Source organism: Betta splendens, chromosome 8 (assembly GCF_900634795.4).
Source record: "Betta splendens chromosome 8, fBetSpl5.4, whole genome shotgun sequence".
Lineage (NCBI taxonomy): Eukaryota > Metazoa > Chordata > Actinopteri > Anabantiformes > Osphronemidae > Betta > Betta splendens.
In genome coordinates, this window is record NC_040888.2 from 3,244,954 (window position 1) to 3,264,884 (window position 19,931).

General features: G+C 46.2%; 4 protein-coding genes and 1 long non-coding RNA gene across 8 annotated transcripts; 2 read left to right on the plus strand and 3 right to left on the minus strand.

Moving 5' to 3' along the window:
* The first annotated feature begins 980 nt into the window (after window positions 1-980).
* On the plus strand, window positions 981-5,560 carry eps8l1a (eps8 like 1a). 2 transcript variants are annotated; one of them, XM_029159736.3, is made up of 14 exons: window positions 981-1,130; window positions 1,472-1,589; window positions 1,653-1,705; window positions 1,788-1,917; window positions 2,936-3,024; window positions 3,096-3,170; window positions 3,245-3,393; window positions 3,485-3,655; window positions 3,747-3,855; window positions 3,927-4,067; window positions 4,217-4,349; window positions 4,471-4,615; window positions 4,750-4,882; window positions 4,961-5,560. In XM_029159736.3, the coding sequence occupies exons 2-14, from the start codon at window positions 1,472-1,474 to the stop codon at window positions 5,045-5,047; spliced, it is 1,533 nt and encodes a 510-aa protein (XP_029015569.1). In that variant the 5' UTR covers window positions 981-1,130; the 3' UTR covers window positions 5,048-5,560. The 2 variants fall into 2 exon arrangements, with proteins under 2 accessions (XP_029015569.1, XP_029015568.1); XM_029159735.3 differs by having other exon boundaries at window positions 1,077-1,229.
* A 236-nt stretch (window positions 5,561-5,796) lies between these two features.
* nme4 (NME/NM23 nucleoside diphosphate kinase 4) lies at window positions 5,797-7,765 on the minus strand. Of its 2 annotated transcripts, none has more exons than XM_029159774.3 (5): window positions 7,526-7,765; window positions 6,816-6,946; window positions 6,649-6,750; window positions 6,464-6,576; window positions 5,797-6,386 (listed from the first exon to the last, which is right to left on the minus strand). In XM_029159774.3, the coding sequence occupies exons 1-5, from the start codon at window positions 7,620-7,622 to the stop codon at window positions 6,266-6,268; spliced, it is 564 nt and encodes a 187-aa protein (XP_029015607.1). In that variant the 5' UTR covers window positions 7,623-7,765; the 3' UTR covers window positions 5,797-6,265. The 2 variants fall into 2 exon arrangements, with proteins under 2 accessions (XP_029015607.1, XP_029015606.1); XM_029159773.3 differs by having other exon boundaries at window positions 6,816-6,949; window positions 7,526-7,759.
* Window positions 7,766-8,329: 564 nt separating this feature from the next.
* xpo6 (exportin 6) lies at window positions 8,330-17,404 on the minus strand. The gene is made up of 24 exons (XM_029159706.2): window positions 16,663-17,404; window positions 15,889-15,979; window positions 15,594-15,706; window positions 15,128-15,325; window positions 14,697-14,856; window positions 14,451-14,528; window positions 13,829-14,357; window positions 13,267-13,393; window positions 13,056-13,165; window positions 12,843-12,951; window positions 12,562-12,654; window positions 12,294-12,363; window positions 12,037-12,196; window positions 11,809-11,901; window positions 11,375-11,519; window positions 10,943-11,092; window positions 10,647-10,833; window positions 10,401-10,556; window positions 10,160-10,274; window positions 9,877-10,048; window positions 9,606-9,767; window positions 9,402-9,500; window positions 9,066-9,296; window positions 8,330-8,942 (listed from the first exon to the last, which is right to left on the minus strand). The coding sequence occupies exons 1-24, from the start codon at window positions 16,663-16,665 to the stop codon at window positions 8,841-8,843; spliced, it is 3,453 nt and encodes a 1,150-aa protein (XP_029015539.1). The 5' UTR covers window positions 16,666-17,404; the 3' UTR covers window positions 8,330-8,840.
* Window positions 17,380-19,845, plus strand: LOC114860869 (uncharacterized). The gene is made up of 2 exons (XR_003786692.3): window positions 17,380-17,517; window positions 18,454-19,845. It is a non-coding gene; the product is annotated as an uncharacterized LOC114860869 (long non-coding RNA).
* Window positions 18,231-19,899, minus strand: antkmt (adenine nucleotide translocase lysine methyltransferase). 2 transcript variants are annotated; one of them, XM_029159766.3, is made up of 6 exons: window positions 19,762-19,899; window positions 19,373-19,539; window positions 19,187-19,291; window positions 18,964-19,104; window positions 18,677-18,727; window positions 18,231-18,581 (listed from the first exon to the last, which is right to left on the minus strand). In XM_029159766.3, exons 2-6 carry the CDS (start codon window positions 19,535-19,537, stop codon window positions 18,345-18,347), a joined length of 699 nt encoding a protein of 232 aa, XP_029015599.1. In that variant the 5' UTR covers window positions 19,538-19,539; window positions 19,762-19,899; the 3' UTR covers window positions 18,231-18,344. The 2 variants fall into 2 exon arrangements, with proteins under 2 accessions (XP_029015599.1, XP_055367019.1); XM_055511044.1 differs by lacking the exons at window positions 18,677-18,727; window positions 19,762-19,899 and having other exon boundaries at window positions 18,231-18,566; window positions 19,373-19,537.
* Window positions 19,900-19,931: the final 32 nt, after the last annotated feature.

The following is a 19,931-nucleotide window of genomic DNA, read 5'->3' on the forward strand; positions in this document are numbered from 1 at the left end:
AGCATCGGTCCGTTTTGAAAACACGAATCATGGAGGTGAATGTGTGACTCTGTGGCGTTTACGTCATTTTTACCACGGTGCCTTTCGTTTTCAGCTGGAGTCCCGTCTTCAGCGCCGGCGCGTGGAGACGTTCAGGGACCAGCTGGTGTCACTGTTCACCAGCACTGCGGCTTCTCTCAGCTCAGTCTCTCCTGACTCTTATTAGGTATTAGTTGTTTGTTTTTGAGGCACTTTGTGGTCTGGGACTGATCAGACCGGGTTAATTGTTCCAAAGTGCAGGAGGATGAAGCCAAAGTCAGGCAGTTCATGGACTCAAGTTGTTGATTTAATGCTACAATACCGGTCAACTGCAGAAACCCGTCCAATACAGACGTGTTCTGGTCCTTCGGACTGCTGCTGGTTCTGACACCCCTGTCCTCTGCTCAAACCTGGCTCAGGAGCACGCAGTCAATCAGGAACCAGGTGGTTGAGAAACGAGCAGAGCTCCTGTCGTCACACTGATGTCTAGTCTCATTCTTCACCCGTCCTCATGTTTTCCTACCCGTCATAATTTACGTGATTGAAGCCTAAAGCCCATTTCCTTATTCACTCACGACACTTTGACAAATTCTTTAACAACTCATTGATTGACAGCTGATTCTTTTTGCTCCAGTGATTATAAACCACTACAAGACCACGGCTTGTTATCACTATAATATTATAAAGAAAGAAGTTCAAATGTATTTGTCCTCCTTAGAATAATAACCATTCTTAGACTCGTCGCTCTATCAATTGTTTAAATGTAAACTTCCATTTATCTGTTTCACGTCTTGGCATCTGTTCAGGCGAAACTCAATGTGTGCAGGCTGAGAATCTGAGGAATGGCACGCACAGCAGATCACCTGAGCCCCTCGGCACCAGCCACAGGCGGCTGCAGGGAGACATACCTGTCAGGAGGAAGCGTCGCAGAGAAAACGCAGCAGCAGCAGCAGGAGGAGGAGCCGCGTGAATCAGCGCTACGCACGCGAGGCGCCCGACTGGTTTTTCCCGTTCCTGCATTTCTCCACAAGGTGGGACGTACTTGTGTAAGCAGCGAGGTTCAGTAGGGGTACGAGTCGACGAGGATTTAAAGGCTTAAACCGCACCGAAAGGTAGAGTGATGTATTCACATTTCAGGTGTTAACTTTGTGTGAGCGGGCGAGAGAGAGAGATAGAGAGAGACAGAAGGGGCTCCTAAGATGGAGAGCCAGGTACAGTCCACCTGTCGCCTCAGTGTTGAGTGTCGCTACTCCATGTTTGAATGTCTAACAGTTTGGCTGCTTTTATGAGTAACTGGCTTTATTCGTGAGCAAAGCGCTGCCACAGGTCTGCTGCTTGTGTCGCTCGCATACCTGGCACCCAGCGGTTTTTCCTGTCCTGTGTTGCTCACTGCCCGTGGAATGCGGCTGCACTCATTCAGGGCGAGCGCTAACGCCGCGTCTCTCACCGACAGATGTCTGCGCGGCCGCCGTCCGTCACCCCCAGGAAGCACTCGGGGGTTCGAGTGATGATGACGCGGGGAGCGCAGCACCCCCTCGACGGCGCCTCCGCCCACGCGAGTTCCAGGAAAGGTACCGGCGCCGTGTGTTTGTGCCGTTTTTCAGACCCAGCTTGATTTCATGCATTCTGCCCAGAGAGCGGCGGCGGCGGCGGCGGCTCGAGCCCAGTGGACGCCCAGCGCGAAGTGGTGAGTGGAAAACAGGCCCCGAGCAAGTGTGAGGTTCGCTGGCGGGCGCCCCGAGCGAACACTGTCACTGCGTCTCCATCAGGAGATCCTGAACCACTGCTTCGACGACGTGGAGCGCTTCATGTCGCGGCTGCAGCAGACGGCCGAGGCCCAGAGCGTCCTGAACCAGAGGAAGAAGCGGAGCAAGAAGAACAAGAAGAAGGACGGCGAAGGTGAGACCTCCTGCAGCGCATCGGCGGTCACGAACAGAGGCTCAGACCCGAAGGAGCAGGAAGTAGGTCAACGGGCAGGAAGGTTTCTGTCTAGGGTCACAATCAAACACACATAGTTGAGCTGATGTCACAGCCAAGAGCCATGAAGCACGATTAATTAGACTAATTAATTAATTAAATTCTCAGCCTCCTTCCTTTGTGCTCTGCTGTCACTAGATCAGTGTCCTGGGTGTCGGCCTGGCTGTTGTGCGCTCACTTAGGTGTGACCCTCGATCAAACCAGAAGCAATGAGAACAAGCTCGTTAGTGATAAAGAGCGACGTTAGTCACGACCGCTGGCTTTGTCTGTGCTGCAGCGAGCTGCAACAAGCGCTCCACACCCTCGCTGTTGTCCCACCTCGTATTAGAAAGATGCTTGTCTGCGTTGCTGCTGAGTCGTATTTGTTTGTTTCAGGTGAAGTCAATATTAAGCAACAGGCTCCATGTTGTTCCTTTGCAGATACGCAGACAAATGCAATGGAAATGGCCCTGATAAGAATTAAATAGAGAGAGCGTAAACACTGTGACGCGTTCATGTACCTGGAGGAGCTGAGGCCTTCGTCAGTACTGGTGGTGATGATGATGATGGTGGTGGTGATGATGATGATGCTTTTGCTCCCAGCTGCTGTTGTTCTTGGCCGACCCGCTACGTTTCGCGCCGGAGGTTTGTTTCTTGGTTTTCAGGACGTTCCAGATCGACGTCCGTGTTTGTGCACTGCTTCTGTTTTTCATTCTTTGTCAGACGTCTTATTTCCCTGAAGTCACAGTCATTGTGATTCGGGCTTTAAATAAAACAGTGAGGTCAGTCTTTAACGGGTTTAACCTGCGTCACAAACTTGCTGACGTGATTAGAATCATGCTCCATGTTGTTTCCACATGTCTGTGCTGAATGAAAGGTGAGGCCTTATCTCACATCTTCACACAGTCCCATTATTATGCTCATTTTACTCGTGGACTAACGCTCTCTGCCTTGCGTGCAGACGACCTATTGACCATGAAGGCTTTACCTCCGCCAGAGTCTGAGTTTGTGGACATCTTTCAGAAAATCAAGTACTCCTTGTGTTTACTGGTGAGCGCGGCCTTCTGTGAGTTGTACTGACGTCGGAAACCACCTGTAAACGCGTCTCTCTGCTGCTTTAGCCCCGTCTGAAGCCATTCATCTCGCAACCGGATGCACCGGAGCTGCTGCATCACATCTTCACGCCTCTCTCACTAGTGAGTCCTCCTGGGCGTTCATTCGCTCGTCTCTCTGCCTCCTGGATGCTGAGTCGGCAGCTTGTCTTCAACAGATGGTGAAAACCACCGGAGGCCCAGCGTTCGGCGCCTCTGTGATCAGTCCCGCCATGACGGGCGGCGCCGTCTCGCTCCTCCAGGAGCATCTGACCGAGCCCGAAAAGGAGCTGTGGACGTCGTTAGGGCCCAACTGGACGTCACCACGGTCTGCGCCGCCATCTGTGTGTGTGTGTGTGTGTGTGTGTGTGTGTGTGTGTGTGTGTAGATCCCGGGTCCTAACGTCTGGCTGGTCACAGGTCACAGCTCAGCGTGTCCGCGCCGTCGTACGCGCCCGTCTTCCTGGACGGCTGGCAGCCTCGGGCCTCCGACCCAACGGGCCGGCCGCTGGAGGACCCCATCGAGTCTCAGCACAGACAAGACGCTGCCGCGGCAACAGCAGCGCTGCACAGCGATGAGCACGATGACCCGTGAGTCAGTGATGACACGTAATGTCAAAATGAACAATTTTAACTTTTTTCCCATGTTGAGCATTTGAATCACGTAAACTTCATGTTTTAGAGATGGAAATGAGCCCCAACAAAACAGCGAGCTCCTGTACTGCTGCAGTTACGACTTTGTGGCAAGGAACAGCAGCGAACTGTCCGTGCTGCAGGGAGAAACGCTGGAGGTCCGGATGGAAGGCGCCCATCTGTTCATGCAGAACGCCACAGAACTGACTGGAGAGCCGTGTTTTTACAGGTGATCGAGTCGTCAAAGCGCTGGTGGAGGTGTCGGAACCGCTTCGGCCAGGTGGGATTTGTCCCCTCCAACATGTTGGAGCCGCTGTCTGCCGTGACCGAGAGCGAGAGAAAAAACCCGGTGGTCCGAAGGGACACCAAGGTGCACACACACACACACACACACACACACACACACACACACACACACACACACACACACACACACACACACACACACACACACACACACACACACACACACACACACAGTGTCTGTTTGGCTCATGCAGCTCCTTTCTTCCAAAGCAGAGGACGCCCAGCGCCTACCCAGCAAAATACTTCTCCTATGCTCCAACGAGCCCGGTTGGACTTAATCCGATGCCACAGCGGCCTCACAGCATGGTGCCAACGTCCACAGCCATGGGAGAAAACAACAACAGAGGTACCACACCTGCGTCTCCATCAGCCACGCCTCGTTAGTGGATGATGGCGTGTATTCACAAACTTCAGGGAGATCTTCACACTTCAGATTCTCTCTCTCTCTGTCTCTCTCTCTCTCGCAGTGCTGATCATGAACGACGAGCTGATTGAGCAAATAAATAGGAAGAGAGGCTCTCAAGCCTCAGGCGAGGCTGCTGTTCCCCTGAACTACCAGTCGTCACCTGCGGAGGTGACGGCCTGGCTCACCGCTAAAGGCATCAGCAGCAGGTAAGTGCAAGCACATCATTATTATAATCTGTGCAACAGCGCCCCCTGGTGCTAAGGAGCTGCAGTGCTGTTTGCTTTAATAATGGAGAACTGTCTTCTCCTGTGAGCTCATCGAGTCCTTTTTCCTCGTTCAGTGCCATTAAAACTTTGGGCGTCTTAAACGGAGCGCAGCTGTTTTCCCTCAATAAGGAGGAGTTGCGCATGGTGACACCTGATGAGGGTTCGAGGCTCTACAGCCAGATAATGGTGCAGAAGTCCATCCTGGAGGTTGGTCCGGTTACTGTGGATGTACCGGTTAGGTTGTGTGGTCATGTGTGTTCAGTAATATTCCTTTATTCCTCCCAGGATGCGCACAAAGCCACAGAACTGGAGGCAGTGATGCAGAAACAGAAGCTGAAGTCTGACCAGATGGAGCAGAGTAAAGTATTCTGAAGGCGATTTCCACATTTACTGGAACAGATGTGGCTCCTTAGACAGACGTGTCCAACTTTGCTTGGAGATCATTTCTGGGCTAAAACCAGACTCTAAGAAGGTTTTCAGTAACACCTTAATAAAAAGGTATTTTTTGAATTTTTTATCTTTCCCATTTTTTAATTTTCTCTATTTTTGTTTAAGCACTATTTTTTAAAACACCACAAATGAAATAAGATAAACTGACTGGTCCTCAGCACTAAATGAACAGACTACAAAACCTTATTGTGCACATAAAGTGTTTTTGATGCTACGGAACAGCTGCAAGTCCGATGAGAATTCATTATTTGCATCTAACCTGTAATTACATACAGTAGTTTGGTTAAATGTGGATATATTGATTTTATCAGATCACAATAGAATTTCGGTTAAGATGTCGCATAGGATTAAAATCCTCTGTGCAGCCTTAAAACAAAGGATTTCTTCCAGTGAATGTACTGATGTGAATAAATAAATGTGTATTTTTGTATAACACTCATGAGGTTGGAGCAGTTTTTGCTTCATAATGACACAGACAAGTTATAGAATAAAAATATATATTATATAAAATATTTGCATTAAAAATGACCTTGAGTTGAGTGCAAATAAATGCATTTAATCAGTTCATTTCAGAAATAAAGAAAGTAAGACTGAGTCAAGACCAGAGTCACAGCAGCAAACCACCACCATCATGCAGAGCTGTGGTATAAAAAACATTCACCGGGTCGGCGTTCGTGTGTAAACACTGTTTAATTCAAATGATTGTTCACGTTTCAAACAGTTATGGACAAGCAAACCTCGATCACAGTGGCTTTAAACAGAGGTAGGAGGATTCTTCAGTGATGATAGTGCTTCATTAAAATCTCAAGTCAAGTAGCAGTTAAGGCATGTGGGAAGAATCTTCAAGTAAACAATTAGGTCAGTTGTTAGCGATACATGGCTCAATTATATTTCTTATGCTTCATAACATGATAAATAATTAGCCTCTAGCCGACAGCAGGTTTAAATATGACATTTACAATCACCCACGTCTCAGTGTGAACATTCACTTTATTTATATTATTGGATGGATTAAAAATGTGCACAAATTTGTAAAAAGGTACGTTTCAGCATAAATCTTCGTTTCTTTAAGTGCCCTGAGCTAAATTATGAGGCGGACCTGTAGCCCGGCAGCAGCACTGTCCGATCCGCCTGCGCTGCTCACGCTCCACGGAGGCAGTGCTGGTCACAGCAGTCCCACTGCACCAGCTCCTGGCCCTGGAACCACAGCTGGATCTCCCTCCGGGCGCCTTCCGGGGAGTCGCTGGCGTGGACCACGTTCCTTCACGCGACACACAGGCTGCAGTCTCACAATGCGATGGGTTGATGTGGAAAAGGAAACGGATGAGGTCACGGTACCTGCTGACGTGGGTGCTGAAGTCTCCTCGGACGGTGCCGGCGCGGGCCTCCACCGGGTTAGTGGGGCCCACCATCGTACGGGAGGTCTGGACCACGTTGTGTCCCTCCCACACCTGCACCGAGCCACAGCACAATAAAAAAAGGATGCGACAGAAATGACAGCATCCCACAGCAGGAGGCCTCACCATGACAACCACGGGCCCTGAGGTCATGTACTGCAGCAGACTGGGGTAGAAGGCTTTGGTCCTCAGCTCACTGTAGTGCTGCGACAGCAGATCCTCCGACGCCTTCACAACAGACACGGTTAGACTGCAGCGTGTGAACAGAGGCGACCTCCAGGCCCGTCCCGTACCTGCAGCATCTTCATGCCGACCAGCTTGAAGCCGCGCTGCTCGAAGCGCTGAATTATCTGCCCGACGAGGCGACGCTGGACTCCGTCCGGCTTCACGGCGACGAGGGTGCGCTCCGCCACATCTGGAAGCGCTGCTGGGCACAGACAGAGCAGAGGAGCGGCTGACCTCCGCCAGGTACTGCTCAAATATTGACTCGTTGGGACACAGCATTGCAGGGAGACAGACAGACAGACAGACACACACGACCCCAATGCAAACGCACAAACACGCGTGACGTCGGTGCAGCTGGAACACCACGCACGAGCTAATAAATGACCGCATGCGATCAATTAAACACACACGAGGCCACGAGAGGCACTCGACTCGCTCCTGTTCAACTTTCCGACTCGCCCGCGCCAGTAAAAGTACCGACATTTGGTTTAGCATCGAACGCAAGCCTCCTCGTGCGTGAAAACGCAGGATAAAGCGCCTCGTTCGTCACGCGCGCAGCGTGGACCGATCGCGCCCCGCCGCTATCGGCGTCTCTACGATCTGCGTCTTTAGCCTAGTTCCAGTCCGTGACCCCGGGAGTTCACCCAAATATCTACTGTTCTGTGTAAGAATGTCAAGTTTGAACCAAAACATTTAGAATAGTGTTTATGCATTGGACTTGAAGTCCAGTAACACATAAATTTAACTAAAAATAAGAATGAAACGAGTACATCCTTACTTGATTCGCTCCTGCGTCCATCCAGCAGCGCCGGAAACCCGGTTCGCTGCCTGTAAAACTGCTGCAGGACGGTCGTAAGAACGCGCTGCTGCAACATGACCGCGTCTCCAACGCGTGCTGCGTCCGTCTGCTCTCTGCACAGATGTCAGCCCTCAATCAAAACTCGCGAGTCGTCCCCCGACAGGTCCACCTCCGCCACCAAACGGGAACACGTTTAACCCCGGTGGCTCCTGCGCTCACTGCGGCGCCTTTGCGTTTCAACACAGACTAAACTGGGTTTAAAATCAGTTTTACGTCCAGTTTATGCCCAAAAAGTGTGACTGTGACAATTGTGACTCTCACGTTTGCAGCCAATTGAAAATTAATCAAACTGCGCTAAGTGGGAGACTAACCGTGACAATTATAACATCCATGTCCCGCATTAAATCAACATATATGGAAATAAACTACACAATGGAAGGAATTGAGCTGTGTTGAGTCTCTTGAACGTTTGGCTTTGTTTTGTTATTATTATTATTCATCTTGTGCTGATACTTTCTCACTCACACGTTTGCCACATGTCATGTGTCACATGACATGTGAGCAACAAGACCCCCGTCTGCTAATGACTTGTCTGTCAAACACAATCAGCCATTCTTAAATCTAAAGTGTGTGGGGTCTAAATCCAACCCCCCATTTTCTAAAACAAAAGGCTGTTACGAAGTCATGTAGCTTATACTGAAAAGAGAGACGACGTAAACAGACAACCCCGAACTACAACAGAGCCCATACATCAATACAATTAGGAAGTATCCGATACCAGGGTTCATTTAAAAAAAAGCACTTTATTTAATCAAGCAGGGTTTCTCTCTTAGAATGGAATGATATGAAAGACCTTAAGTTGAGAGTTTATCTCCTTTGGAGATAAAATAAATCAAAGGCAAAATGAATAAAAGCAGACATTTAAAAACTCAAAATGAGTTGAAAGTGCTCAGTCCCAGCCCCAGCGTTGTGGCGGAGGCGTGGGAAAGAAGGCCTGGCTCAGACAGCTCCAGGTCTGGGCGAAAGCCAACTGCAGACCAGGTTCATGTTTGTTGCCAAACGTTCATTGGCAACACAAAACGGAGGGCGCTTTAAAAAAAATAAAATGGTAACGCGCCAACCAATACAGCAAAACAGCAGCATCCTCAGCCTCCAACAACACAACTGTAAGTGTCATCCCGTCCTGTTCTTCTGAACAGGTGGAGCAAAGCGGAACTGGAGTGACTGGGCAAAGTGGTCGGTCTGTCCCTAAAGTCCATACTTGACGCGTGGAGTGGCTCAAGCAGTCCTTGTGCTATAGTTTGATGGTGCCGGTGGGCAGGCTGCTATTACACAGTCTGTAGTAGCGAAGGTCATTTACCAGCCGCTGCACACTTTGAGTGAACGAAGGCAAATCCTGAAGGAAGGAGGAGCAAAAAATGATGTCAATTTATATCCAGTCAACCTAAAAATGCTTCTGATCAGTTTATTTATGTGATATGTCAAACACATGATCACAGTTACACGACAGGTAACTCACCCGTTCCAGCTTGAAGTTGCGTGCGAGAACAGCGCGCTGACTGGTGTCCACACCCTGGCAGCTATTGAGGAACTCCGGCATGAAGGCCGAGTAAAAGGCATCGAAGTCCACAGAGGCCATGTTGTAAATGGCGAGGGTGATTTCCTCCTGGAGAAGGTCGTGGCTTTTGTGGAGCAGGACCTGCAGCAGCACGTTGATGAAGTGGAAAAGCATGGAGGTCCGGAACAGCTTCTGGAGCGAGCAAAAGCAGACAAGGAGGGTTTGGGGGTCAGTGCAGCTTTCAACTAGCAATGTCATTTTTTAAAAAAAAGACAAAAACATAAAAGCTCAACTTACTCTGTGATACAGCTTGTGCTTACTGTTGAGTGACTCCAAATAGGAGAGATTCTGCTTGAAGATGTGGATGTCAGGCTGCAGGAAAGACTGACCAAAAGCCTGGAAAAGACATTTCAACATAAAGTCAGCAAAGGTAAATTTAATGATTCGATCTCGTACCAGTGACCTGAGCTGTTGAAGACATTAATGAGTGCATTTACACACCTGCATGGCAGCGATGAACTGGGCCTCGTTTTCCATTGTGTCTTCGGCAGCTCCTCTTTGGACGCTTGTTAAGACTGACGTTTTAAAGAAGTACCTCCAGTTTTGGTGAAGTATTTGGTAAAGCAACTCAAACATCTCTAACTTGACATCCGGTGAAGATCGCTTTAAGAGATTAAATCATCATCGGTTATAGGACATACATTATAGACGATGAAAACCTGTTGTCCATACGATTAGATAAAGCAAACCAGAATGAAAGGCACCGACTGACCTCTGCCACCACTGGGTAAACCTGCTCCATGCACAGAGAGAGGATGCTGGGCAGGAAGGGCTTGAAAGCTTGACCCGGCTCTTGCACCACCACCTGCAGAATTTTCAGAAACTTCTGCACCACTCTACACCCTGCACTGCCCTCTTGCAAAATACTGGCTGCCAGCTGTTCCCTAGAGCACACAGGTGACATTATTAAGTGCCAAATGTCCATTGTTTGCCCCATGCAATTTAAAATTTGACCAGTATAGACAGGATGTCAGCTGTATAAAACGTGGCTTCACCTGGTGAACATGCTGAGAAATGTGTGGATGATCTGTCCCGTGAAGGCAACACCCATCTGGACTCGCAAAGCCTGAAACAGCGTCAGGAAGAAGGCCAACATCTCATCGGTTACGTCTGGGAAAGAGGGGCGACAGTTAACACCGGCCGAGTTGGCTGTTTGCAGAACAATCTGTTAAGAAACTGAGGAGTATAAGATGGTAACACAACTTGTTTGCACATCACAAGGCAAAAGACACTGACCTGAATGTTGGATAAAGGCAGGGAAAAGATTGAGGGACACTTGGACAGACTCCTGGAGACTCTGGTAACAGATCTGGCGTGATTTGGTAGATTCCCCAGAGATGCTGTCCACTATGTCTCTGAGCACAGGTAGGGTCTGCTGTATCACTGCTTTCACTAGAAAAGAAACGTGGTGCAAATATAGTTGTGCAATATTAAGAAATATAATCAGAAAACAAAGCAAAAGACAGAGGAAAAAATACTGACTGTTATCCAGAGCAGGTTGCCTTGAAGTAATGACGGTCCCTCTTAAAATACGATATTCTCGAGTGAGAGCCGTCAGCAGGCTGGCGTGGTTGCTGGAGCGCGTCTGCCACTCCTGCTCGTTCTCTGGTAGGTTTGGCCATGGAAGCAGCAGCATGTTGGATAAAGCCCTACACACCAATATCCGAGCCTGTTGCACAAACAAGGGTTAAAAACATTAAAATAAAACACATTTCATTTGTTATGCTTGGCTACGTTTCATTAGATATGTTACAAAAGTCACACATGATGGCATTTACCTCTTGAGGAAGTCTGTGTGTGTGATTCTCCGTAGTCATGAGGTTGAAGATGTTCTGAACAGCGGGCAAAGTGACCAAGAACACAGGCCGCACAGTAGACGTGATGCTAACCATCAGATGGCACGATGAGAGCAGCAGCTTTTCAGGTACCTACAGATAAAGACAGTGTCAAAACACACAACATACAAAAAGAGGAACCACAATTAAACCAGTAAATAAAAAACAAAACTAAACTGAACACCATTGGTTAAAATTGTCTCTCCCATTCTTCCTCTTTGATGAAGCACTGTTGCGACATGAAACCTTCTTCTCTTCTCACGTATAATGACCGACATTTCTTAATAACCTGAACCATAACTTCAATTTCTTTATGTGCCCAAACTGGTGATTGCACGAGTACGGTTAAACACGTAAAAGGAGGCAGTAACCTACCTTTGCTGTGATCAGTGGGCTGGTGACGTCTATCGCAGATGTGATGAGGTTGAGGAACTGGCTCTGATTCTGATTGTGCACCTCGCTGTAGAATTGTGCAAGCCAGTGAGAGTAGGCCTGCAGAGCAGCGAGAGCCTGTGAGTGCCTGTAGGGAGAACATCACGTCACAAGGCAGAAGTGTTGAAGCGAATAAAACAACTTGGCAAAGCTTTTAAACATGTGGTCAAAATCTGGCTTTCAATCGACGTTAAAACAGAATCATGTGACAGTACTTATGGTAATTTTATTACTTTTGTGCAGCTTCCTCTAACAAAAATGTCAAATTAGTCTGAAACAATAACCAGGAGGCAACTTCAAACTCAAACCAACACTACAACTAATGGGTCGCACACACAGGGTTAGGACTCCATTTTACCTAAACGTGTGATACTCACACATCAATGAGGTCAGGCTTGAGCACAGAAGGCACAGCTGTTTCCAGGTCATAGAGGCTGGTCTGGGAGCCATAGCAGGTGACTTCAACCAACCTTTGCAGACGGATTCGTGTAAAGCCACAACACAATGGTCAGTATGAACAGTTACAGCTTCATTTTGAACATTCCTAACACGCAAAGATTCAGGTTGTCAATAAAAACCACCAGCTTGGGATGAGCAGCACTGACCTCTCCACCACTGCCAGGGCATCACTGAAACGTGCAGCGAAAACATCCCCGATGAAATGCTCAGCCAAGCGGCCAACAGCTTGGAGCAGGGAGCTGAGGTCCCTGAGAGAACAGTGGAGTCTCCGGCAGTCATTCTCTGCAGTTATATTGAGCCTTCGACCTAAAAGATGACACAGTAGGAAATATAACATCAATGGATGCGACTCGTTATAAAACGAACCGATGCTGATAGAAATAAAATCACTGAAGCCGCTTACTTGCGCCAGTAGTGACAATAAACTGCTGTAAACCCAGGTATACGTCCAGATTTTCTTGAAGAACTGGAAACTTCAGGACGAAAACAGGTATAAGAAAATTGCAACTCATATGCCAGACAGTCAAGGTCAAATTGTGTTGAACAATATTCAAGAGACAATATTGTTCTTTATGGTTTTGAAAGCTTAAGCAGATCAACATATATTTGAAACTCAAAATGGTCATGATTCATATCACATATCAAAGAAGCAGAAAAAAACAATCTCTTACCAAAGTAGAAAACGCATGGGATGGGAGCAGCTCCATCACCTTGGCAACCACCTCCAGACTTTGACGCAGGTACCTTTGCCACTCTGTCTGTTGCTATGGTTACCAAATGAGGAGCACATTCAGGCTTTACATAAAGAACGTGTACATATAAGCCTTCTAAAAGTGTGCATTACATACAAGGGCTGATATACAGACACAGGAAATACACTGAAGATCTTAAATAAATGAAGGAATGAAATGAAAAGAAAACTATAGCATCCAAAAGAGCAAAAGGTTCTTACATCATCATCCAGAGTCTCATCATCAAGCTCTTCTAACTGGGCCTGATTGTATCTGAACTGGATACGATTCAGAACTTCTCTTAACAGTAGAACTAAGGCGTCTTTGTACCTGTTAGAGATACAGGAAAACATTTAACAATGTCCATTTAAAGATGTACATGGCTGCAATAAGATAAATGTCAAAAAGATAAAATGCTTTTTGTTACAGCTTACCTGTCTAGGACACTTTCTCTCTCTGCTAATCTGCTTTTGATTTTGGTTGTTAGAAAATCCAAAAACACGCTCCAAATATCCAAACAGGCAAAATAGCCTTCGTGAGTTGGCTAAAAAAATATAATAACATTAACAAGAAGCACATTCGCATGTGGCTCATAAGAACCAACACACTAATGTTCTGCATATGTAACTCAATGACAAACATTACCTGGTTAAAAGTGTATTTAAACAGGAGGGCAAGAAAATCTACAATTGGAAACTGAGGGCTGGACTCGATCCGCCTCAAATGAACACTGACAAACAGGCGTAGGAAATCTGTGAACTTCTCCAAGTAACTGCAGGATGAAAGAGAAAATAAACAAAGACGTTACTAAACATCAAGTCTGTGTTGGTCAGCATGATGAGCTAATTACATCCAACAGGATGTGCCTGTAAACAAGGCTCTTTAATTGTACCATCCTCTGTTTACGTTATAAGGAACTGGCATAGAGTGATTGTTTGTGTTTGTCCTACGTTAAAATAGTTGCAGTTTCAAACGCAGGCAGAAGATTTAGCCCAGCATACGTGGCAAAGCTGACTTTCATGACTGTGTGGATCCAGTGTAGCATTTATAAAACAAATATTGACTTAATAGATATGCTACTAAGAAATGAAGGTGAATGCAGAATGTAAATTAGACCTGAATATAACAAAAGCAAACAGCTAATGGTTTAACGTACTTTAAATACATATGTGCTTAAACACCTGAGCTGATTAAAGCACAGCTATACCTCTCATCAAGCTCCTGAAGGCGGCTCTTAATTGTGTGTGCGTTATTTTCTCTCGTCAGCTTCTGCAGGAGAAAGAACGTCTGCTGGAACATGCGCAGCAAGTACTCCTCAAAGTCCATTGGCACACAGTTCTTTGACACGAGTTCATTGACACAAGTCATGGCGAGTACACCAAGCCGAGCGCGATCCTCCTTACTGCCCTCGCTCTGTCCGTTTCTCCCCCCTCCGTTGGACGCTGGCGGAACTGTCCTAGGGTCAAGGTGTCCGTTAGAGGAAGAGGAGTTGGAGGAAATAAAGGGTCCTGTCTTGTGCTTTGTTCGAAGATCACAACCGAAACGTGCAAAATGGAAAATGGACGCCAGCAGGGTGGGGGTGATGCTCGTAGACAGGGGGATCCAACTGAAGAGGTGGGCCAAACACTCCAACACGAGACAACAGAGCTGCTGACTCTCACTGTCCAACGCTGCCATGGGCTGGCAAAGCAGCTTTGAATACTGGCTGCCCTGAAACAAACTGCCCAGCAATTCCACTGGTGAATTGAGGCACAGAGTCGATTAGTGGTATTTAGTGTTCACAAGTCACAGAATACACATGATTTAACTATGTAACTACTAAACCTTACCACTTTCTCCTGAGGTGGGTGAGGGGGGTGGGGTGGAAGCTATGACGCTGTGCTTGTCCCAGTAGGTCTCCAAAATACCTGCAAAACAAGAAGTGAAGCTGCATAAAACCAACGCTTCCATACCAGGAGCCTGAGAATGAAGGTCTGCATCACGATTAGACGCTGCTCTGATGTCTAGTTGTAAAGTAAGTGCGAATTTCCTGATTTTTGTTTATTTGAAAAAACTAGGTTGCAGGTTGCCCTTACCTGTTAGTAGTCCAAGCACCGTCGGTACCTGTTCCAGCAGCAGTTTGCGAAGCTCGTCTTTCCTGGCGACGCTCAGGTCTTCACGAGGACATGCAAGTTCCTCTGACGTGGTCTTCAGCATCACCAAACCCAACTGCGCCAAAGCTGGAGACTGGATCAACTGCAACAAAAACAAAAAGAGCTTCTTTTCACTGCTGCTGCCATCACGTCTTGTACCGAGCATTCGTCAAACACATTCGTACACGTCTGTAGATAGTCTGAGACGAATTAAAAATAGAAACGAGTCTTTCTGTGGTGTGAGCAGCAGACAGCTATAAACTGATTAATGGACTGGCCTTTAGTGACACTGCAACAACTTCAACCCATACCGCAAAACTATTTCTTCTTACATCAGAGGGTGAATGATGTCAAACATGAAATGACAAACTTACCTGAAGGGTGTTTGTAAAGAAATCATGGTAGAACATTGGCCAGTCCTGGCGGCCAATGTCCACAATCACTTTACAGAGTTTGTTACGGATGAAATAGGGCACTGATTTGTGCTGAGCAAGGAGGAGTTTGGGCAAACAGCTGCGAATCTCCATCTTGTCTTGTGAAGCAACACCAATCCACATCTTATTCACCAGATTCTGAAATTCAAGGAGGAAAGTCATCAAAGCTATGCCTAAAGACTAATGATTCACACAGTAGTTCTCCATTATTAAAAGATTCTATATACTATCCTTTAATGAATTAAATTGAACAAATACCAGTGAAAAATAATAAATTAAAGTAATTTCCTTGCAGACATGCATGAAATAAATTCTCAGAAGTGTGCAAAACAATAGCGTTCTCTGTCTAACTCATTTTCAAATCACACAACTGAATGTGGTTCCATTTCCTGCCTGCAGAACTCACCTCAAACACGGTGAGGCTGTACATCATCACATACTCATTGCGAGTATTCGAAAGGAAGAACAAGCAGTGGCGCCACGCTCCGCTCTGCTGTGCAAAGTTGTTCAGCAGCTCTTCTGCAAAAAAGGAAGCAGACACGATCACTGGCAGAGGTGTTCGCCTGAAAGCAATGCGTCACAACACAGGAAGTGACAGAAAAGAATACTTGAACATCAAAAAACAAATCGATCTCAGGCCAAATCAGATGCCCTACGGTGGTAAACTGGGTATCTTCCATTAGAAAGTAGGACAAACTTACCAATTTCTCTTTTCCGCTCATTGGTTGTGCAGCTGTGAAAGAACTCAGTCATCAGGCTCTCGAGTGCGCGCAGAGATGCCTCCTCCGAAGCCTAAAGCATAAAAATAAACAAACATAAGCACAATTAACAAACTCTAAAATGCAGTGGATGATACGCACGAGCCCAAATCACAATGTATTGTATTGTAATTTACAAGTGCAAACTTGGAGATGCTAATCTTGACGTGCACTTGCTTCGCTGTGGAAAATTCTACACACAGATCCACTTAGTTCATCACAGTTCAGCTTGGAAGCTTGACTTTCATTAATAATGCAAACGCTGATGTAAATAACGTGAATGGGTTGTGTTACAGCAGCTGTGACAGGTGAGGGGAGCCGGGCCCTGCCTGGCGAGAATACAGGCAGCTAATTGCGACTTTTAACGAGCAGTATCTGTGGCAGGCGGGTTTTGAATTCCTCAAATAAGCCACAACTTGCCGAGGCTCAACACGGGTAAATACTTGGTTTTGCAAGATGGGCGTCTTGTTCCGTGAAATGGCTTAACAAGCTGTCACCTCCCGTGAAATACGGCCTCGTACAAAACCGTTATAAGACACAAGGGTGTTTGATCGCCCCAGTGTAAACGAAGACACAATTAGCTGTGTGTAAATAACTTTAATCCAAGTCTTCCTGTTAAAAGGTCACAACCAGGAGCTTGTGGATCACGTTAGCTGTTAGCACTGAAAGAGGAGGACATTTTGCATATGTAGGTAAATAAGACGTTAGAGCACTCACCATGTTTATCCGGCCTCGATGGGTTCTTCGTTCCACTTAGTCTCGGATTAATTAGTCTAATGACCTAACATTAGCCTCCTAGCTGGCCGAATCGGTAGCCAACGTTAGCTGTGCTGTTGCAGGCTAGCGTTAACGCAGACCGGGCTCATCGTGACCTGCTCGCCCGCTTAGGTCGAACGCGTGAGCAGAACCAGCAAGCGGGGGCTCGGTGTCGCTCCCTCCGCTCGCAGTAACGACGTCGAGCACCGCGTTAACGCCGCCGCCGCGCCGCAATAAAGGGCGTCTTTGCTCAACAAGCACACAGCACTAGCAGCGACGCGGCTACGTGGAAGCTGTAGGCTAGCTGCATCATCGAGTAATTACATTAACCGTGACGTTTCGTAAACCCGTTTATGGGGAAGCATAAACGTAAATACCCAACACGGGCTCCGACATCGTAAAGTGTGCAGCGTTAATTAGCTCCCTGTGTCAAGGCTTTCGCAGCTAGTTACCAGTAGCGAACCCTGCAGCGGATGGCTAACGCTAACACGTTAGCTTCTCTAGAAGAATGGCATAACGCTAGTATTTGTTAGCTTGCTGCCAGACGGAGACGTGCTCCTACTAGCTCGACAACCAACCGTCTGTAGCCTTAAAGCGACTCAATGTGTTTTGCGGAATTAGCAGTAGCATTACGTGTATGATTCTATGCGCGCTTGTTTCAGTTGCTCCCCTTCTGAGTGCTTAGGGCGGCTCACGCTACACGGCTAGCTTGCTGCTTTCTGGGTTTACTTCGCAACTTCCTCTTTTTCCTACATAAATCAACCAACCGAGTGAGCTCAAGTCAAGTCAGCCACACGAATAAAGGCTCCATCTCCGGTAACAGCCTTCAACTCAAAGGTTACGCACGTGTTATATAAGAATGGGCACAATAGACGCTATTCTAAAATGTTATCTATGTAATGTTTTGTTTGAAAGTTGTATTATTTATATTAGAGGCAATCATCACATGAACTACAAATGTCCAGAGACAAGTTAAATGCAAATATACAAAACACACACAATACAAATGCTTACAACACAAGACAAAAGCATTTATAAAGCACATGGATGATGCAAGACCCGTTAATATGCTACAACCCTCCTGAGGTTTATACATCATACATGTTGAAGTTTGGCAGACTGGGGGTCAAAATACACAACAGCCTCTTTTCACATCCAAAGGCCACGTTCATCACTTGCTGACTAAACAGACTAAACACTGTTGACCTTCATCTGCACTGTGGAATCTAGCAACATTTCTCATAAAGTCGTCTAGTTACATTCAGGCCTGTTTAAACAATACTACCAGTTCTCTGTTACATGTTTAACATAGATAATATATTTAAAAGCAAGTTTTCCACAAGGCGAGCAGTTCACTTATTATCAGACTTCCAGAGGCAAAGGTGTGGTTTCATTTATTGCCAACAGAAACCCTTGCTCTAGAATTTCTGGTTCAAATGTGCTTCATATAAGTGGCCTTTGATAACAAATGAAATAATCTGTCCGCCAGAACTAAAATACTCCAAATTTTTAGTTTTACTAAAGTTTTACTACATCTATTATGAAAAGGTTATGTATTACAGTATTCAACCAATATGTACATTTTATAAACACTACATCAATGACAAACAGCATTCCATGTTAGATAGGAAAAAGACAAGGCTTCAGGAGGATTTCTTCAGCTTGCTTAGTTCATTTTTAAGGTCACCATTTGGGATGGTTAGATTGTCATTGTTCCTGAATCTGTGTTTTCTTTGCGCTTGCATATTATAGGCCCAGGCCCTGTCCACACCCTGGCCCTCAATCCTGCAGGGTTTCCAGTCAGGGAAGGGAAAACGTCCAGCTACTACTAAGGCATCATCATGAAGCTCAGCCAGCAACTTGTCCTGCAACAATGAAAGCTACAAAGACAATATTTTTTTAATTTTGCAGGTGTCCAGAAATGTAAAAAAAAAAAAAGTTAAGATTGTAGGTATTGGTTCACTGAATTACTCACCACACTGGGAGCCAGAAACACAGTGATGTTCTTACATTCTGTCAAATCAACCTACAATGAGAAGGATTTAACCTTAAAAATAATGCAGTTTAAAATGTAGGGGTTCACTTACAGTTATGGTAAATGAAAGTAATACAAGCTTATACTAAAGCAAATCTAAATAAATTTGGCTTCCTCACAGTCCACAATGCTACTATGGCATATACTGTAATAGTGGCTGGTTTACCCTGCAGATGTGCAAAGAAGAATTTCATGTTGCCAAAACATCTATGTGCCAAACATCAAACCTTCCAGAGGTCTTCACGCCGGTATAAAACCTTCCCATGAAGGCCTGCTCTCCATGCGTGAAAACGGGCCAGACGAACAAGCCATGGATTGAGCTCATAACCGACAGCTGGCGTGAAACCCTGCCGACTGGCTTCCAAGACCTTAGGGGTTAAAAATAACCACTGTCAAAGTAATTGTTAATCAGTGCAGGACAAAGAATCCAAGTAAAAATGCATGACTTACAATGCGACCATCACCAGATCCCAAATCCACAAGGCCTCCTTTTTGACCTCTCAAGAGTTTCATGACATTATCTACTTGGGCTTTGCTGGCGGGAATGTAGGGAACCTGTTTGATTTCGTAATAGGTGACTGATGAATGAAATTATGTTTTGACATACTGAAATTCTTATCAAGATTTAAACCATACTTGTAGCTTTAATGGGACTCTTCGGAAACCTGGCTGTAGGATCCCCACCCACACAGCATACACAGCAAGCCCAGTGCCGGCAGCTATTTGAGCAAGTCCCCAGCCACCAACGTGCCTCGTCTTTAGTTCAGCAAGACACACCTCATCTGGCATGTCATCGTCCATTTCTGTAATGGAACCACAAGACCTAAGATGTAAACATAAAATATTTTAGAGGCTATGATAAAAAGGGCATCTAAGGTACTTGTAGTTGTAATAACTGCATAACAGTAATATGACGAGCCTATTAACAAGTGTGACGGACACTGCTTTCACAATATTTTATTTATCTCTGTAGTATGTAAATTTTATGAAATGGTTCAGTAACAAAGGAGGCGTCATGTTCTTACTTGTATCCAGTTACGTTGTCTGGCCGAGTTTTTTAGGTCATGGGGAATAGTTCATATGATTAATAAAAATGTTATAACACACAAGCTTCCAGCGCTGCGTGTACATTCAATTTTCTTTGACCTGACGGAAAGCAGGAGGACACATTAGTCGGTCGGACTGGTCCGTCTGT

What these genes read in the sequence shown, in the direction of transcription:
- eps8l1a (XM_029159735.3), top strand. An exon ending in AGTACTCCTTGTGTTTACTG is followed by an intron (nt 3,025 to 3,095) that starts GTGAGCGCGGCC and finishes CTGCTGCTTTAG; the next exon opens with CCCCGTCTGAAGCCATTCAT. An exon ending in TGGTCCGAAGGGACACCAAG is followed by an intron (nt 4,068 to 4,216) that starts GTGCACACACAC and finishes CTTCCAAAGCAG; the next exon opens with AGGACGCCCAGCGCCTACCC.
- nme4 (XM_029159773.3), bottom strand. Translation starts at nt 7,622, where the DNA reads ATGTTGCAGCAGCGCGTTCTTACGACCGTCCTGCAGCAGTTTTACAGG. An exon ending in TGGACGCAGGAGCGAATCAA is followed by an intron (nt 6,950 to 7,525) that starts GTAAGGATGTAC and finishes GTCTGTGCCCAG; the next exon opens with CAGCGCTTCCAGATGTGGCG. An exon ending in TCGGCATGAAGATGCTGCAG is followed by an intron (nt 6,751 to 6,815) that starts GTACGGGACGGG and finishes TCTGTTGTGAAG; the next exon opens with GCGTCGGAGGATCTGCTGTC.
- xpo6 (XM_029159706.2), bottom strand. An exon ending in TGCCTTTATCCAACATTCAG is followed by an intron (nt 10,275 to 10,400) that starts GTCAGTGTCTTT and finishes CCTCTTTCCCAG; the next exon opens with ACGTAACCGATGAGATGTTG. An exon ending in AGCACAAGCTGTATCACAGA is followed by an intron (nt 9,297 to 9,401) that starts GTAAGTTGAGCT and finishes TGCTCGCTCCAG; the next exon opens with AAGCTGTTCCGGACCTCCAT.
- antkmt (XM_029159766.3), bottom strand. Translation starts at nt 19,537, where the DNA reads ATGGACGATGACATGCCAGATGAGGTGTGTCTTGCTGAACTAAAGACG. An exon ending in GATCTGGTGATGGTCGCATT is followed by an intron (nt 19,105 to 19,186) that starts GTAAGTCATGCA and finishes TTAACCCCTAAG; the next exon opens with GTCTTGGAAGCCAGTCGGCA. An exon ending in TGTTTCTGGCTCCCAGTGTG is followed by an intron (nt 18,582 to 18,676) that starts GTGAGTAATTCA and finishes TTGTCTTTGTAG; the next exon opens with CTTTCATTGTTGCAGGACAA.